The 20843-nt window shown below is 33.1% G+C and overlaps 1 protein-coding gene across 2 annotated transcripts in view; it reads right to left on the minus strand.

Annotated features, from left to right (window-relative positions):
* NLGN4X (neuroligin 4 X-linked) overlaps positions 1 to 20843 on the minus strand; it is a 118880-nt gene that overhangs the window by 57096 nt on the left and 40941 nt on the right. Inside the window, exons 2-3 of one of the 2 annotated variants that reach the window (XM_061998628.1) lie at positions 11216 to 11275; positions 7498 to 7650 (exon numbers count right to left, since the gene is read on the minus strand). In XM_061998628.1, the coding sequence (XP_061854612.1) occupies positions 7498 to 7650; positions 11216 to 11275 (213 nt within the window). The remainder of the gene's footprint in view (positions 1 to 7497; positions 7651 to 11215; positions 11276 to 20843) is intronic. The other variant, XM_061998636.1, reaches the window with a different exon arrangement.

Consider the following 20843-nt stretch of genomic DNA (forward strand, 5'->3'; position numbering starts at 1 on the left):
AATCAGATAATAACTAAGTCATTAATTTCTGAAAGATTAGACTTTTGAGAGAAACTGCAGAACAGGTCAGCACATCTTTGGAAGCAGGAGCAACCAGTAACTTCCATTTTATTTGCTTAGTATTAATACTGAAATTCTGTGGTTGTGAGAAGAACAATTGTAACTCTAGATTTAAATAGATTTGTCAAAACCAAAGATGAAAGGAAAGGTTATAGCAAGACATTTTGGTATTTTTCTAAATCAGTACATTTTGTATTAGTTGTTGAAAGAAAATTGAACTTCAGCAAAAAATCACTTTATTTTTAACAACAATTTTGTAGTGACAATTGCTTAATCTCAGGTTATTTCAATAGCTGATTGATTTATTTTTGTAACATCAATTAAGAGAATTACAGCAAGGCAATATTTTCAGGTTTATCATGTATGTCATTGAGTTAATTTCTGAATTTTGTAACAGTATCATAAAATAAATGAGTTAAAGACAAAAAATCAACAATAAGTGTTGACTATATTCCCAGCATTTAATTCACTCAGTTTCTTTTATAGGTATAAGTGAGGATGCAATTTGACTTTAATTTAAATCTTTTATTTAGGCAAACTTTTAGACAAAAGATCCACTCAGCACAAACAAATTCAAGCTACATTTAAATAAAGTTCCAGATTTAAAAAAAGTACTAATATGGTCAAGACTTGCTACTTGTAAAGTACAAATTTTTACCACTGCCTGTCTACCGATTATGAACTAAAATTTCCCACTGTTTTTTTGTTCAAATATTTTCTTAAGATACAGACTACTAATATGGAATAAGTACTGCCCAAAATAGTTATAAAAACATGAAGTTTCAAAGAAGGTATTAAGAAATCACAGAAAAGTATAGATAAATAATCTAAAAGCATAATATTTGAAAAATAATCCACAATCTGCAGGAAATTCTTACTTGTCAGTGTTATTACACAAAGAAAGACATAAAATTAATAACTAAATTTATACTATTAAAATGATGTATTTTCATAATAATACTTCAGTTCATAATACTGTTTTACATTAAACTAGATAGTCCCACTTACCTTGATGTTGCCAGAAGGGTCAAGCGATGACTTCCACATGTATGCAATACTAGGAAATGTAAACTAAGTATACTAGGACTATCTCAAATCATGCTAACATATACTGCCAATAGGTCACTGATTAATACAAATATTGTAGACTATCAGTGATATTAGGAACTCAAAAAATCAAAGGAAAAAATAGGGATTTTTTTCATTGTTTTTAAAAAAACTCATATTTTAATTTGTAAGACTCTTAAATAACTTCATCTTATTTTCAAAGCAATATGAGACACTCACTTATATCAATAAATGCAGAATTTTGTGCATTTGATTCTTCTTTTTGTAGTAGCTAATGCATGAGGTCAGACTTTTTCAAATTATCAACATTTGATTGGATTTTCTGCATGTATTTATTATAAATATACAAAAGTTCTCACTGTTGTTCATCTACAGTTCAGGTACTTTAATCATACTCAAATAACACAATAAGTTTTCTCAAAAGAGATAGAACACCTAATCATTACTCAATTTCTGAAGATTGTTTCAAATAAGGACACTTTTAGTTAACATAAGATCCTCTTAAAGCAAGTATGCTCAGAGTCAAGAACAAGCACCAGATTACTCACCTAAAACATCTTGTTTTACTTCTGTAATACTGTCTTGTAGCTTTCTGTTCTATCTGAGTATACAGCCTATAATATTTTTTTTTGAGAGCATGCTTTACTGTAAGCTTCATCAGCTGTCAATCCATCAAGTCTGGAGGAAGAATTTGTTGCATTTCGAAATGTGGAAATTTCTGTTGGAAAAGTCTTGCTGCATTCCAGTTTTGACAATCATATTTCACAAATATCCGTACTTGCTCCTGGCTACAGAATTACATCAAAGTTATCTAAGCTTGTTGGGAATTCATACACTATGAAAGCAAGCCACGTGAGAGCAGAACAAGCTATTTAGTGCCTCTGAGAATGCAAGACACAATCACTGTGGTATTGTGTACTAACTTTATGAAAAGAATATATCTAATGTTTGAAACTATGAATGAACACATAACTTCTGCTGACACTGTAACATAGATACTTGTTGCTTCTGATGTTTGAAACAAAAGATGTAGTGACATAACAGTCCAAAAACCATGCAATATGGATGGACTTTATCAGCTGCATTTGCACAAATACCATTTTTGTGATAAACAATAGATTTAGAATACAAAAAAAACCCACTTATAGAAAAATAATTAGCAAAGATCATAATTAGGATGTCTAAAAAAATGTGTTGATATCAATGGAAATAACATTTATGTGTCATTACTGGGAATGTAGGAGTTCCGCTGAAGTAGAAAGTCAGCTATGACAACTGACAGTAGCTGACACAATTGCTAACCAACTAAGAAGACAGGCCAAGGACCAAACAGGCCAGGAAATTCCCCACATGAAGCTTAGAGATACAGGTGAGGCAATATAGTGAAGTTTGCAATGGATTCAGCAATGTAAACAGTCACTATAAACAAAATTGAGCTAAAGTAAACTTCCTTTCTTGTGTAAGCACAAGATTGTGATTTACTTAGCACACTCCAGGTCCTGGATCATTCCCATATATAATAATATATCTCAGGTGTTTTCTACCAGGAGATGAACCATGAAGCTTCCTGTACTAGAGGAATCACACTCAATGGAGGTAGAGTGGGGCAATCTGGAGGCACAAATCGAACAGGTACCTGTACATCTCAATTTAAATTAGACTAATTCTTTACAATAATTACACCAGTGAAGACAAAATTCAATGTATTTTCAACTGTTCTGCACTGCCAATATGAAAGAACTGTGGCTCACATGATCATATATTACTTACTTTGCTTTATGTACAATAAAGTAGACTAGTTTAGTTGTAAGGTATCTACAATGATACTAGGCAGTTCATTTAGAACATACACCGTTTCAATGCATTGATGTTTAAATGTGCAAACCAAGCAAGCACTCAGTGAAGTAAAAACAAAGATAAGATTCTCAGTAACTTGCAGAAGTACTGAGCTTTCTTGTAAACTGAGCTCTGGTTTATATAACACTGTCTAATATGATCATTTACAGAAAGCTATAACTGCATGTGGATACAATTTCTATTAAAAGGAAGTCCGGTCTTCTTAGACAGAGTACTTAAAATGAATGCTTATTGCCAAAAAAGGAGATAGATGAAAGAGACACTATTCTTACCTGCATGATTTGGAAGCCTAAGAGGAAGAAAATGTTAAATTGTAAGTGGTCTCAGAAATGCTAAGTCAATTTTATAGTTCGAACTCTGAGTGTGTCTCATTTACTGCAGTAGATGCTTCATTTAACTCTGGCTTCCAAAAAAACCTGATTCACATTTCTAGAATTTATCTCTGGTTTTGCCTTTAAAAGCTCACACAAGAACACCAAGTTTATATTTGAATATAATAACTTATTTGAATGTTACTTAAGATTTTTTTCTTCAAAGCATATTACATTATGACATTCAACTGCATAAAAAAAACTGTGCTAGGACTTTGAGGCTTTGGTCTCATTGTTTTGGGTTTGGTTGTTTTTTTTTTTTTGAGGTAAGATTTGTTTGGGATTTTTTTGAAGACAATTTGTCAGATTTAATTTTTACTGTTACACAAGTTAAACAAGGATCCAGTATATAGAAGTCTCACTAAAAGACAGACAATTCAGGTCATGTTACTGTAAAGCAATAGTAAACAAAAATCCCTCTTCTGTATTCTTCCTGTCAACATAATCCTGAAAAGGGCACTATACCAGTGTTTATAGCTAGGTTGGAAAGATGTTACTTCTTAAGTTGTAAGTTAATATGTAACTTTCTTTATATCAATGCAGTCTAAGAAAAGAGATAATGAAGAGGAATTGAGGAGTATTTAGACTGAGTCAAGTCATTCAAACTACATCATTTTCTGTAATACTAGAACATTCTTTGAATTAGGATATCTATTTTGCTGAACTCTCCCACTCTGCTGAATTTCCATTATTTCAGTTAAATAATTTCCTAAATAGTCTGGGAATTTTGAAAATTCAACTCAATCGTTGAATAACTCAAATTTTTAAAAAAAACATCATCCTGGGATATATCAAGAAGAGTGTGGCCAGCAAGTCAAAGGAGGTTCTTCTCCCCCTCTACTCTGCCCTGGTGAGGCATCATCTGGAGTCCTATGTCCAGTTCTGGGCTCTCCATTTCAAGAGGGACAGAGAATTTCTGGAGAAAGTCCAACGCAGGGCCACCAAGATGATCAGGGGACTGGAACATCTTCCTTATGAGGAAAGGCTGTGGGAACTGGGGCTATTTAGTCTAGAGGAGACTCAGGGGAGATCTTATTAACATGTATAAATATCTAAAGGGTGGGTGTCAGGAGGTTGGGACATCCCTTTTTTCTATAGTAGCTAGCAACAGGACAAGGGGTAATGGGATGAAGCTGGAACACAAAAAGTTCCACTTAAACATAAGAAAAAGCTATTTTACTGTGAGGGTGATGGAGCAGTGGCACAGACTGCCCAGAGGGCTTGTGGAGTCTCCTTCCTTGGAGGTCTTCAAGACCCGCCTGGACATGTTCCTATGCGACCTGATCTAGGTGACCCTGCTTCTGCAGGGGGGTTGGACTAGATGATCTCTAAGGTCCCTTCCAACCCCTCTCATTCTATGATTCTATGACCCTAGGATCCTACATAGTGCTTAAAGCATGGTGTGGGGAGACAGTGGAATTTAATACTTCTGTGTGCTACAGTATTGAATTTTTCAAGATATGGATGCACTGTCTTGCACTAGGACAAGTTAGCAACTTCCTCTAGCAATGTGTTCAGTCATCACCTCTGTGAGGTATGAGTAGGAACAAAAAGCATTCAATTGGACAGAGACTGGATCCTCTCAAACCTTAAAGTGCACAAGAAATTAAAAATAGGAGGCAAATGATACTTCACCAACAAGCTTGCCAAATTTATAGGGAGTGCTTTAATCTAGATTTATCATGGAAATGAAATGGAGTTTGAGGTAATAGAACAGGGATGGGGGCTGCTGATAGATTAGGAACTGACAGGGTGTCCTGGTTTGGACTAGAATAGGGTTAATTTTTATAGGAAACTAGGAAGGAGTACAGTCAGACTAGCTGACTCAAGCTGGCCAACAGGTATTCAATACCATACTGACATGATGCGCAGTATATAGGTGAGACCTGGCCGGGAGGGACACTATAGAACTGTAGGTTTGGCTGTTGTTCTGGAGCAACTGTGTTGGGTTCTGGGTGCTGAGCAACTGTGTCATACACCATTCCCTTTGTATACCCTCTCATTTATTGCTATAACTGTTTCTTCTTAATGTGTTTGTTCTATTAAACTATACTTATTTCAACCTATGCAGTTTTTTTCCCTTTTTCTGCCAGTTCCTCTCCCCATTCTGCCAGGAGGGGGAGTAGCGAGCTTTGTTCCCAGCTGGGTAAAACCATGACACAGGGAAACATCTATTAAATGCCCCAAAGGAATTAAAGCATCTTTCTTTAAAATGGTGACACTTTTGATAGACCAACTGAAGTACCTCTATACCAATACATGCAGAATGGATAACAAACAAAAGGAGCCAGAAGCCACTGTGCAGCTAGAAAGCTATAATCTAATCAATGTCACTGAAACATGGTGGGGCCAGGTTAAGAGTAGGGTCAGGAACCTGTATTTTAGGCGAGCACACTTTCAGTTGTTTAGATGGGGACCCCTAAGGAAACTGCCCTCAGGGATAAAGGAGAAGAAAAGAGATGGCAGTTATTTTTTCTTAGAGCACAAGAGCTCTTGATTCCCGTGTTTAAGAAATCAGGCAAGAAAGGAAGGAGACTAGCATGTTTCAGTAAGGATGTCTTACTCAGAAAGAGAAGTACTCTTCCCAATAAATAAGACAGGAGAAATAGTGAAAACCAGCACGGAGAAGGTTGAAGTACTTGACATTTCTTTTTTCCCCTTGGGTTTTGCTAGTAATGTCCCTTCCCACATCTATCAAATCCCCGAACCTCAAGGCAGAGACTACGGGAATGAAGTCCCTCCCATTGTAGGAAAAGATCAGATTTGAGACCACTTGAGTAACCTGAACACACACAAGTCCACGGGACCCAATAAGATCCATTCCAAGGTTTTGAGGGTAATAGCAGAGGTAGTCGCTAAGCCACTTGCGATCATATTTGAAAAGTCCTGGCAGTCACAGTCCCCAACGACTGAAGAGAATGGGACTCATTTTTAAAAAGGAGAACCCTGGGAACTACTGACCAGTCAGTTTCACCTCCATGCCTAGTAAGATCAAGGAAAGATCCTTATGGATCTTATAAAATATCTTTTTCTATTCATGGTGTTATGCTTAAATCTGACTATCATATAAAAAAAATACTCTTTTGGTTTTAAACAAGAGTCAAAATTAGGGACAAGAAAAAAATTGTAATCATTCCGATGAGTTAAAATGTCGTTGAAATGAATCACATTAATAGATAACTAAACAAAATAAGTTGTCTGTGTTCCAAAATAGTACACGCCAAAAATATAGATCATCTTTGCTATCAAGAAAAACACGACATTAGAAATCAAAACCCACAAAATTACTATACCTTGCCTTGTCTATCTAAAATGCTTTTCTATATAAACTATGACCTTTTCTGTTAAGATTAAAAATATTTCTAATGTCTGCTACTATGAGCAAACTTTTAGCTTTTCTATGGAAAACTAGAACTTCAATAAATAAATCTTTATTTGGAGAAAAGCCTGGTGTGTGCAAATATCCAGGTGTGGGAATCACAGAGAAAGCAGGAAAGATTTTTAGTTTCTTGTCATGGATCTAAGGTTATTTTGTTACTCAATCTAATGCTGATGAAGGAATATTTATAATGTCAAGAAGATGCATCTCTTGTTCTCTTTGAAAGACAGAAGTATTAATTTCTCTCAATATTATAATTCATTAATATGAAGTTCCTTATATTTAGGAAGATAATTTTATATTAATCCTTGACTCCATATTACCTGCAACACAAATTCCATCAGTGTATATAGGCTGTTTTGTCTGTATTACCTCTACATCTTCTGCCCTAAAAACCAATTAGCACACAAAAATAATAAATACAAGTAAATGGTAACATTTTCCCTTTTCCTAGCACTTCCAGATGTTTGGAATTTGCTGAGTGTTAAGTCTTTATTAACTTTTTTCACTTAGTCAAAATCAAATATGTTCTGATGACAAATTTAACATAAATCAGGACTAACATCAATATAAACTATAGATATCCAATCATTTTGGTCTATGGTGAAAGCAGGTGTCAAAAAGAATGTAGCCTAGTCAAGTTTCCATAAAATATTGAACAGAATTAAATATCTATCAGTCAAGGATCTATGATCCATCAGTAGATAAACTAAGCAATCAAATTTTTCTCTGCAATTGGTGATGAAGGAAAGAGTCACTTACCTAAAACCCCCAGTCTGTAATTGAGAGTGATAACAATGACATTTCCATAGCTTGCAAGAATGCTGCCATCAATCATATTGCCAGTACCCTCCATGTAAGATCCACCGTGGATGTAGACCATAACAGGCTTCTTGCTGTTCTGATCATGAATGTCTGAAAAAATTCAAGTAAGGAAAACATAATAAAGTAATAAAAAATAAGGAAATATGGCATTAGCCATTTATAACAACATGAATAGGAATATATTCCTAATTATTTCCTATGTTTTCAATGATATCAATGCTGCCACTTTAATCAGCTAGTTTACATAGTTCATGATCATCCTACAAGCCTAATATTTACAGTTTGAATATTTTTCTTGGTTACTTCACATACTATTTCCTCTGAAATATTCTCAGAATATTTGAAATGCCTTTAGAATTACAAGGAATTTAATTTGAATATAAATGTTGAAAAGCCTAAAGAGGAAAATCACATTAATAATATTGTCTTTTTTTAGAATATTATGTAACCTAATAATAGAATTCAATAATAGAATATTGTTATATTTTCTTATATTTTTAGAATATCTGTAATCTAATTAAAAACTTGCAAAACATGCTCCATACTTTACATTCCTCACTAAGACATAATCATTGAAATTAGAGTTCCAATAGGTTAGTAAAAAAAGTACCACAAAATTGAATTGTTCTGATAGAAGTAAACATAGTAAACTGTTCTTTCTTTCAAATAGAAGTCAATAAACAAAAAGAGGGTCAATTCATATATGAATTCATAGCCCAGATTTTACTTTTAATTTATATCAAATGATATCTTTCACGTTCTGCTTGTCCTGGTAAGTAAAACGTAAAGAACAACCTTGAATTAGTGATCATTAATGGTACGTCTGGTCTTTGGTATACACAAAATGGTTTTGACTACTTTCAAATAGATAAACAGTTGGGTCTTTTTTTCTAAAAAAAATAAAGAAATTGACAGTGATGTTTTCATACTTCAGAGTAAATTATTAAGATGCACTAATGAATGATTTGGGGTATATTTAGGATTGAAATACTTTATCTTCCTCTAATAACCATACAGTTAGAATCCTGATATAAGAGATGGTTCAGACTGCCTAAATTAGGAATTTATATTCTCTACGGAAATCATGGGAACGGTGACTTACTTAGCTCCTTTAAAATACAGAAGTCAATTCATCAAGATGTTTAGATAAATACACCTTTTATAAATAATTCAGCATATCTGTGTGGGGATCTGGACTACTTCTTTCAATCATATAGTACAGTATACAAGAGAAAGTAAAGTCTCTGCCTTTTAATCAGGATTTTTAAAAAGAAGTGTTTTCTTTTGGGTAGAATAAGCTTATACTGAACAGTAGAAAAGGGAAGTGGCAGAAAAAAAAATCTGAGCAAAATATCCAGAGGTCTTGGTTTTGAAAACCTTTCCTTCTCACGTTTGCTATGAAATACTTTCAGACACAAAAAATGTGATCAGCAATGAGGTACCACATCTATAATATTTTGTATATTTTAAATTAACTTATGGAGCATATTTAAAGGTAAATTTTTACAGATCATATTCCTATGTTCCACTTTTACTTTAGTGATGTGCATGCACTAGCCCACATATCAAAAACTGTCAGCTGAGGGCAAGGAACCTATGTTCAGGATCCAATGCACACCTGTTTAGTTATATAAGTTTAAGGCTTGTTGTAGAATCCACCTTCTTTACATCAAAATATGCATACTTCATATGTTGTATTTTATGTTTTGTACTTGAGCAGCAGAACAAAAGCTTTTGTGATAAGAGCTTTTTAAATGTTATGACTACAAGAGTAATGTAGTTATTAAATAGATAATATAAAACACTGAGATGCATTCTAGTGGATTTTTTTTTCCTTTCAATTTTCAGCATGAAAGTATTTCTTCAGTTAAGGCACAGCTAAGCCCTCAAAAATGAAAGCAACAATTATTTAATGCAATTATTTGTGTTTCGGAATTACCTTTCCCTTCTCTCTCCAGTGTCTCATGGCATGATTTGTTGTATTTAATCTTTCCTTATTACATGGTTCTACCTCAGGGCTTAATTTTTCACTATGGAAGTCAGTGGGAGGTTTCTTCTTCCCCTTCAATGGGAACATGATTAGCTTCAACATAAAGGAAATTATCTCCATACTTTATGTGCTTAGAACTAAAGTGGGTGCCCCCATTCATCATGAAACTCTAACATTTTATAGTTTTTTAAGAAGTCTGAATAATAATGTATTCATAATCCAATATCTTATCTCAAGTTTTTAAAGAAATTTTAGCTTTAGTTCTTATTTAGCATTTACTTTAAAAGTAACTATAGAATTTGGTATAGAAAATTATGATATCATTTAAAAGAACCACATTTTGCATGGAAATGGGAAGGTGATATTCAGGAAATAGCTGAGTAATTTTGGACTGTTTCACAAAACATTTTTGTGTTACAAGAAAGAGTGTAGTTCAGCAATGAAGGTATTAGAGAGCAACCTGTGGTTTTTACTATAGTATCTTATATATGGATAGAGTAGCTACAATTGAGTTGAACTCCCAGGAAAAGAAGATATAGTGTCCCCACTGCAGTATGAGTGATTCTGTGAGGAACAGAGAGGACAAATGCTTCAAAGTTTTTTGAAACACTATCTGACAGAAGAAAACAGGAAAAAAGACATGGAATAGTGAAACATGAGTGGCTTAACAAACACGTTGCTCACAAAACAGACCAATAAACTATCCAAGGTTGTTATCTTCCCAATTAATTTGAAAATATTTTTCATAATTTGATAAACATATAAAGTAAAATAAACTCTGAATGTAACTTTAATGGAAAAGAAGGCTGAGAATAGAGAAAGATTTCATGACTTCTGTGATTCTGTGACTTCTTTCTATTTGGGTGCATCCTAAATAGCTTTGCTGTGCCAAGGAAAGAAAAAAGTATTTCCTTGTAAAACTTTTTTTTTGGAGGCACATCACTGTGAACTTTAGCATTTTCTTTCAGGGAATCCAATCCCAACTCTCAAAGTCCATGGAAATGCTTGTGATTCATTTCAGTGTGAATGAGAGTCCAAATAAATGTATCACAGAGGCTAGGTGATTACAGGAAAAAAAAACAATAAAGCAACATCAACAACTTTCTTTATTATTTGTGTCCTGAAATAAACCACATCCTGTGAGAAAAAATAAATAGGTAAATAAAAATAGCAAAGACAAAGCACAATTCAACCGCATCAATGCACAGCATGTGCACTGGAGAAACAGTGGAAGTGAAAGGAAGGATACATGTGACTTTTTAAAATTAATTTAAAACAGGTGAATTTATAAAATGTGTAGGAAGGAAAAGAGCACATGCATGTTTCTAAATTCCATTTTCTCAACCTAAGAAAGAGTAAGTGGGAAAAGTATGTGGTTTCAAATAATAATTATATTACTCCCTTCACACATATTTAGGAATAACCTTCATGCCTATGTCACAGAGGAACTGCAGTCATCTATATGCTAATTTGGATTTTAAAAAGAAAAACAATGCAAGTAATTTCTAAAGAAGAAAACAAAGTAGCACACCTAAGTGTACTCCTGCAAATCATGGGACTAAAAATCATGTTGAAATTACAGTAATAACAATGACAATAATAATAATAAAAAAATAAAAGTTTATGTTCATGCATCAGGGTCGATTTTGAAAAAACAAAAAATACCTTCATCTTCACCACGATCATTACTGGTTATATCATCTGCGCTTTTCTTTGTGTTGGCTCCTGGGATCATATTGAGGAGAATAAAGGGAAAAAAGAGAATTCAAAAACAGTAGGTTCTCAAAAATATATAAAAAAATCACTAGTACAAAAAAAATGTAACAAAAATGTCAAAATCTGTTACATTTGAAATTGAAAAACAAAAAAAAATGCAAACTGCACATAAACATAAAATGTCAAGAAGAACAAATTGAAAATATTTGAAAAAATGTATCATAGTCTGTGACAAAGCAGTTACTTCAGTTAAAAGTGATTTCTGAAAAAACAAAATTAATGTGCTATTAAAAAAGAATAAGAGAAACAAAAAAGTATATTAAAAAATTACCAAATCATGGCTTCTACATAAGAAATGCAATGTACTTTATTCTGTTCTGTAACCTTCAAGAAATAATGCCTTCAATCTCTGTCTTCAATGACTTAACATTTTACTCGTCCTTATTAGGATTTATTAAGTAGTAGATACAGCCTAAATTTTAGATAGAACTAATGTAAATAAAATTATCATTGTTTTACACAACTTGAATGGATAAAGACAAACCATACAGACCTCTTTAAAATTTAATCTTGCTTTCCATAAGAGGAAAAAGACAGTTCAAACAACAGACTTGTAAACAAAGGTGAAACAGAGCTGTCAATCCCACACACAGAGTTGGTCCAAAAGTAGACTTGGTTCATATTTCATGCTTTTTAAAAAAAACTTTCTCTGAAAAGTTACTTACCATGACAAAATACCTCTTTCAGTTATTTATTATAAGATTTAATAAAGAATACAATTTTTTCAAAAATCAAATGCTTTCTCAAAATACTTTGGAGGTGTATACATGTGCACACACAGAGAAACACACGTGGTCATTCATGTCATAGCCAGTTCTATGGGAGTGAGAGGAAACAAACATAGTTTTCTCCACCCTTGGGTAATATTTTTAATTTCTGACAGAAAAAAAACCCCAACCTGACAACATGTGATCCTTGTACACAATGTTGTATTGTATTGTGCTTACCCTCTGTAACGTAAAAGATTATATGATAAAGAGTGAAAGATGAATAGCAAACTCAATTGCTGATTAAGTTTAGAAATGAAATATGGCTACTAAACAAATAAAATGGTCTAACTCATGATTCTATTATTTTTTTCTAAATTGTTTTTATTTGGAGTGTTTCTTTAAGATATAATAAAAAAGAACTGTACTTTATTAACTTATTGATGTGTGAATTTGTACAGGAATATATCAGACATCATATTTATCTTAAAAATGTAGCTAAAATAAATAGCAATTTTATTACTTCCTTTTATTCTACTATTTAAAATTTCTCTATATCACTCAAAATCCAAGGTTTCAATAACTCTCAGTCCATGATTGTAAGACAGAACATAGTTGATTCCTTCAATGAAGGCTGAATCCTTTCTCAAGTGCTACCCACATAAAATTAATTTTATATTTAGATAAATCAAGTACGCCGTCCGTAAAATGTCCTTAAACTATTTTTGATTCATATAAAAAATTAATGAGAAATAACTATTTATAGATGATAAATCCACCTAGACACCAGTTTGAAAGCACGTAACAGAAGATATTTTGATCTTGATGCCCCTAGTGCAGTAGTCTTCTAATTGCTTGATTATATAAAAAAGATTATTGAATGCCAATTATAAAATCAACTACCACATACCATTCCTATGAAGTCAAAAATAACAAAATCAGTGTGATCCCATGTATGTAGTGCCCATAGACACTGCGTGCACATTCACTTAGTCTGCAATCTGTATTTAAAATACTTTAAGTGAATGAAAGTAGATGTGTGCCAAAATCCTTTCGTTCACTTACTATGCACCCAAAATATATCAACATACTTAACATATTGCAAGGATTTCCTCTTTAACATACCTCCTGAAGTAGCTGTGGTTCAGAAAAGAACAACAAAAGTACAGTGAGAATTTGGAAAATGTCACTAAACCATGCTACTAGATGTGCTTAGACACATATCACATGACACAGGCGTGGGATATAAGGTCATCTGCAATATTTGAAACATTATTTCCTTTTTTGTTCTTCAGTTTGAAGAAAACATGGAGTAACCACTTTTCCGTACAACTTCATATAATTCTAGAAGTTATTCAATTACAATGTGGGTATGAATGTTGTTTCTCCTGCATGTGGAACAATCTTTCATTTGTGTATTGGTGAGATATACTTTTGTAAGTATACTTATATAAGTATATATTACTTTATAAGTAAGTTCTTGAGTTTGAGGAGGTTTAAAATGCATTTCAATATCTGACAAAATGGATTACATCAACAAGTTCTCAAACTAGGTTTCTGTGTTCCTACTACATAGTATGTTTTTCATACCGTGGGTACTAGCCATAGAATCATAGAACCATAGAATTATTTCGGTTGGAAAAGACTTTTAAGATGATTGAGTCCAATCATTAACGCAGCACTGTCACATCCACCACTTAACTATGTCCCGTGGCACCCACATCTACATGTTTTTAAAATATTTCTGGGAATGGTAAGTTACCTCTTCCCTAGATAGCCTCTTCCAAGGCTTGATAACTTTCTCAGTGAAAAAAAAAATTACTTTTACCAAATCTAAATCTCCCCTGAAACAACTTGAGGCTGTTTCCTCTGCTTTGGTGCTTTATCTGGGAGTATTCAGGGTTGGAACATTTTTCTTCTCCATATATATAAAAAGCACAGGAGCATCAGTTCTAGTCATGGAGTCCCATACACCAAGTGAACATTATTACTGCATTGTAAGGTTAGTCCTCCTGCAGTTCAGGAAGTGTTTACTTATTCATTTCACATGAAACATAGATGGTAAATTTTAACAGTAATCCTCGAACCAGTAGTAGAGTGGACAGAGGGCAGATAGTAAGGTTGACCTAGTGCATTAAAGACTGAATTCCACCAATATCTCTATAAATCAACTTAGGGTTTGACTGGCGTTCTTGGTTTGCAAGGTTTTTATTTCACTTCTCATGCTGATGAAAAGTACCAAAGAAAAAGATTTCAAAATATTAACAGGATGGGAAACTATTTTCCAAATGGTCAATGCCAGGAACTATTTAATTATATATATTATATAAGCTTTAGATATTGTAACTCTACTAAAGATTACATTTGTATAAAAGATTGTGGTTAAGAAAGTCCTAAGAGATCTTACTGTTAATGACAATTAGAAAAATATGTGACTTCATAACCTCTATATTAAATGCCAGGTGACCCTGTTTTATTTGTCCTACAATTCCATTCATTGCCAAGTGAAAGATGCATGGTGTAATTCCTCACTGATCTGTGTCAAACCTCTTTTAGTAAATTATTTTTGCTTGACAGAAAATGGTGGAGGCTTTTTGTTTGTGGGATTTTTTAGGATACAGTGTGATAGTACAAACAGAATAATGTAGGCATATATGAACCAGTTCCAAACTAGTGACTGCGAACAAAACCATAAAAAAGCAGAGTTTCATGAAGGAAACTTTTTTCCTCCCAAATAAGTGCTATGTATAACCCAGTTGTTAGCTTTAATTCAATAAGGATCTCTCTTTAAAAGTTTTTAATTCTGCAATACTGGGCCATGTGCTGACAATTTTTAAAAAGACACTTGATTTCATTTATCTATGGATGTGAAGTCACCTTGTACTCCCAGATTCGTTCTCAATGTCATGCATAGACCTGTCACAAATGGAGTAGTCATTCCACTCCAACCACATCCTCTGGCTTACGTATTCTTTGAAAATGTGTCAAAGTCTCATTCAGAAGCAGATTTTATGGGCTTGCAAGCCTTCACAGATGTATTCACAATTTATGCTCAGTCTTCCTCCATTCAGATAATATGTACAGTATATGTGTAATATAGTCAGGCCCCATGCATGCAGTTTACCAGTGCTCACAGTTTAGATTTTCATTCTGTAGTCTCTAACGGCAGCAAAAAATTGTCAATTAAGGCTTAAGCTGATGCCATTTCTTTACATTTTATATGTAATTACTCCATCTGTCACACAGTATACCTTTTGACCCCATTTAATTTTGGGAAAGCGCTCAGTTTTCAAAAGTCACACAGCACATTATTAGTTGTATGACCTCCCAATTTCACAGAGCATGCTCAACCTTCTGGAACATTCCAGCCCTAACCAGATTAATATAGGATTTAACAGTCATTCTGCCAGTGATGCATCTTATTTACACAGCCATTTCAACTGATCTCTAAAGCTCTTGGTTTCCCATCCCATGAGAGCTGTTATAATTTTACAATCAGCTCAAGTCAACACTTCATTAAAGTCTCGAGGAAGCATTAGGAAAGCAGAATTGTACTTTCTGCATTTCTCCTGAGTCTGGTTGTTTACCTTTACTTTGAATTTCACTGTGCACAAGCCTTAAGTCATTTCATGTCTGAAAAGAGCTCTATGCATGGAGGAGTTTGGCTGTCATAATACAGTCCTTAACTCACAGCTATGGCCAAGGCTCTCCAGCTACGTTTATAGCTGTATCAAGAAGTTCTCATTTGGCAAATGAAGAAAGACCAAAATATACATTTAAAATAAAAGCAGAGGAAAACGATTATAGAAAATTACAGCTTGTCAAAGTGCCTTAGAAGTTGACAGCAGATCACCAACGTAATTAGGAGAGATCACAAAGGCAGGCAACATTTTTATCTATATACCTGTATCTTCCAAAGCCTGTTGATTTGAACTGGAGAAAGAGAAATACATGCATATTTTCCAGATGTTAAGAAACTTTATTTCTTAATTATTTACTGAATACTAGCAACATGTATATGCAAGTGTGTGTGAGTGTTTATATATATACAAATACATAAACATATATAGGCATGAAAATGCTCTATACAGTTAAAAGTCTTCCAGAAAGAACACACTGGCACTCCCTTCCCATAATGGTGTTTAAATTAAATTATAATCTACCAACAATATGTGTAACTCTAGCAAACATTTACATTCAATGATTTCAAAGCAGTACTTAGCCATAAATTAGATGCTTTCCATCTCTCTCGTAAATAAGATGAAGATTTAGATTCCTACAGTTCTGGGAAGTTTTAATGTGGAAGTCGATGAAAGTTCCAAATTTTATTTATGCCTGAATTAGATTTGTTTGGTTTGGTTTTCATTCCTATATTATCATTGAATAGAAGAAGACATATGATTACAGTGGCCATTATTCTAATAACATTAACAATAAAATCATTTGGGTTGCAACTGCTAGATATGTATAGCAGCCACATAATACTAAGAAACGTGACATAATTGATTTTGTGTTCTTAATGACTCTAGATGTAAAACATAGGAAAAATTGATGCAATTCCAGATCACAACAAATATGTAGATACTGCAATACAGAAAGGAAATGTTTCCTTTCAAGAAAAGAGAATTAAATGACAATTTTGTCATATTCCAAGTTGGATGAACTATAAGAATATCTGTAAGCAGAGTTTTCTGTTCCAACAAGCAGTGAAGATTAAAATAAAAAGGAAATTCTATTTCACAGGCTTCTTTCAAATAGTTTTGCATTTATATAGATACTCCTCTAGAAAAAAAATCTAAACTAAAAAAAGCAGGTGCACAAAAAAAAAAATATTCTCTTATTGCTTCAGCTCTGTACTCTACATTGCCTGTAGTTTTCAATTGCATGATTACATACACCTTTGTTTTCAGAAAAATTGATTTCATCTCTCTGTGCATTAATTGTTTCAAGTACACACAATTAAAGGACAATGTAATTCTTAAAAGGGCAGTACTTTGTACTTTCTTCTCAATTAAATGAAACCCTTTCCACAAGCTGTTTTCCTAGACAATAAACGCACTAAATCAGTCAACTGCATAGTTTCACGTATTTTGAAAGAGATTATATCTTCCAACAAGTTAATACAGGGCAATGGAATATATTAATTGTCACACTGAATGACTGTGCTGTCCTGTGTATTTCCACAGAAAGATACAAGCATCTTTCACATGTAGGCATGCTGTGGAAACAATTGTTTACTATAATTTAATAAAGAGTGATTAGTTCTGTGATTGGTATGGGAGTTCCTTTCCTTACATCTTTATTCCACACCAGTATGTTGATATGGATACTTGTCAATAAAGAAAATGTAATATTCATACAGATTCCAGGGTAGGAAAAGTCTTCAAACTATCTATATAGATGATATGTGTTCATGATCACCAGTTAGGACCAACAATGACTTACAGAAAATAGCAGCAGATATCACTTAGGAGCTATGCTGTTAACATGAAGTTTTGGCCTGTCTACGTTTTGATATTCAGCAGGTAAGTTCTATTGACTCTTATTCCAAATAAGATGCAACAAAAAAACCCTTATTTCACTTTGGGAAAATGAGGCATGCCTTCCCTTCTGACAAAGTTTTCAAAGCTTCCTATATATTTAATTTTTGGAAAGTGGCTCATTCATTTTAAGAATATTGTTAAATGTAGATCTATAATGAAGATAAACACAGTGAACACTTGTCACAGCTACTTAAAGAAACACACCTGAAAGTTATACCTTATACTGAAAATATATGTATTTATGAGGTTATATTTATTCATTCTGGAAAAATAAAAAAAGACAAAACAAAACAGAAAAACAAGTAAGCTTTATCTTTCATCCTGTGTTGATTCATTTTTGGTATATTTTTCACCAAAAATATTTACTTTGAATATAAATTACTGAGACTAATAATTTTTAAAGCTATTAAATTAATGTTTAACAATTTTTAGTGATATTTACTAATAGATAAATTATTATCTTTCAAGATTAATAACTGATATAGAAATGAGGGAGCTACATACATTCAGTAATATTTTTAATAAGGAATTTTTGTTACACAACTTAGACCACATCTTCTAAATTCTTCTAAATACAGTACATTGTTTTGACATAACCGTCTATAATTGCTCAAAAGAAAGCAGGCATTGTGCAGTCTATCCTTTCAGTGACCTCCAGCAGAGCAGGGGAGTGTTTCTTGCATTTTAAATATCACTGAATCTGCTCTACTTGATGGAGGATTGGACTCAGACTGAAATACTTACTGATTGAATAATGAAAGACTCACTAAAAAACATAAATCTACCATATAGTTATTTAAATGAATTCAGACAGAAGCACATATTTTTCTGTACAAGCATCAAGGGGAACACCCTCACTATGAAAGCTTGCAGTGACCTCAAATAGCTTACAATTCTCTGATAAATGAGTGCACTTGATGAGATGTGAATGTGAAAATGCTAACATTTTGAGTGCACAATACTGCTATGTAGAAGCACAGCATTTGCTTTCAACAATCACATCTCCTTCATCAGTAAAGACATTTTGAAATTCTACAGGCTGCTTTCTTCAGTTATGACATCCAAAATACAACAACCATTTTGATAAAATTAAATGTTTAAAAATACACTCTTTTCTTTTGTGTTCCCTATGCTGGTAAAGCTTTTTTTATGTTTTAAGCATATGAGAAGTCTTGTTGACTACAAAGAAAATACCACTATTCACAACGCTTCCGCATTGTGATGTTAGGACTGAGAACATGAATAATTCTACAGTAAATACTACAGTAAAGATCAAAGAACATGAAAGCTCCTGTAGGATGTATAAATCCCACTACAAAGTTTGTCCAGAAGTATATGCAATACATTGACAAGTCAGCAGGTGTAAGATATGGTTAGAGTACAATTAACTGCAAAGGGATAAAATGTTGTTAGCATGATGATTACAATACACTTAAGTTTCCAAGAATGCGTAGGACTTTTATATTAGAAGGCACAAATCAACATTTGTCATTCATCAAAATTCCCAAGGTAATCCAAGTAACTAGACTTTGCAGAAAGAATTCCACAAAGTTGACTTAACACTGTAATTGAAGACTGGATTCTTTCAAAGAAATTTAAGAGAGATAAGTACCTATCTCCCATTTAAAATGTATGTGAATAAATGTGTAAAAAAGGTGAATTAACAAATAGTTTTAATAACAAAGATAATTACTACACCCTTTCTGCTGACAGCTGAACAAGGCAAGCACATACTTTGCATTTAACAGCTACTGATGAAGTTGTTTGTGTAACCCTTCCCTTTGGGCATTTGTAGGCATCATTGGAAGTTGTGAGTTGAATAATTAACTCTAAAGAATACCTCTAATTATTTGATGCAGCTATTTTAACTCATCATTTTGAACAGAAGTTCCATTTGCAGTTGCCTTTGGAGAATTTAGGAAATACTTCTGTTTGTTATTTCAGTGGATCCTGTGAGATTGTAATTTTATTCCATTGTAACAGATAATGTAACAGTTTGGCATCATATTTACATCTAATTTTGGTGTGTAATAAGTCTCTGATGTCTTAGTTTTTATTTGTAAATCAAGGAAGTGTTAGCTACCAGTAACTAGAAGATCTGCCTAAGACTCCAAAGGAGATACATGCAATACTTCATTGAGGATTGAGGTGGCTTTTTCCTTTGGTTTGGGTTTTTTAGCATATAATCCAGTGTTTTCAACTTTTTCTCAACTATATTTCAATGATATCTTCATCTACACAAAACAAGGTTTTAATTCCTACTGAAATTAGCAAGATTAGACTGACTAAAGGATTAGACTATCAAGCAACTAAAATGTTAATAAAAGGAGTTAAAAAATGAAGTAAAAGATGCGATAGAATATACTATAGTTCTTCTAGGGTAAACCAGATCTAAGGTGAATATGACAAAGAGCTTTATAACCTGAACTATGAATACTTAACTAACCCCGATTCTTCCAAAAACAGTACATGCACTGAAAATATTTTCTCTGGGATTGAACACCAGATGCCTAGGAAATTAGACAGAACCTGGAAAGAAAAGTTCCTTTAAAAATTTTGTTCATTATTACTCAGTACTGAAAACATATATGACCTTGCCAAACAAAAATCAGTGTCCTTATTAGAAAAAACAGGGTTTGAGAAGATACCAAGGGAAATAGTGATCGATAGGACTTCTAAATAAAGTACACAGAAACCATATGTTTTAAGAAGAAAATCTTGCATTCCACTTCGCTCATTATTTCCACAGAAGGCTAGTCAAAGATCACATGATATTAGGATTGGGCCTCTAAGAAAAAGTGCAACTCTATCCAAATATCAGGAGATTGAATTAGAGGGTACCAAGCAAGGAATTAATGAGCAGACCACTTCTCAGTTTCACAAAAATCCTGGATGTTAAATTAAGCAAATCTAGACTTAAACAAAAAAAAATCTAGAAATAGAACAGAATTTCCTTTTATGATTGTGTTCTTATTTTTGAGATTTCAACTTGTGACGTGCAAAATCAGCTCATGCAGCATTAATGAGAATTAAGCAGTTGTAGAACTTTCTGCATAAAATAATCAGAGAATTTTGATTTTCTTGAATCTGTATTAGCAAAAGCTTTAAGAAATACATTCAAGTTCATACTAGTTGGAGCTTCAAAACAAAATATTTCTCACAATACTCTTCTGTCCTCGACTTGGTAAGATTTTTTATGTTTTCACATAAAAATATTAGGGAAGAGGGATGAGCAGCGAGAAAGCACAGATCAAAATTGCAGCATTC

Source organism: Colius striatus, chromosome 1 (genome assembly GCF_028858725.1).
Source record: "Colius striatus isolate bColStr4 chromosome 1, bColStr4.1.hap1, whole genome shotgun sequence".
Lineage (NCBI taxonomy): Eukaryota > Metazoa > Chordata > Aves > Coliiformes > Coliidae > Colius > Colius striatus.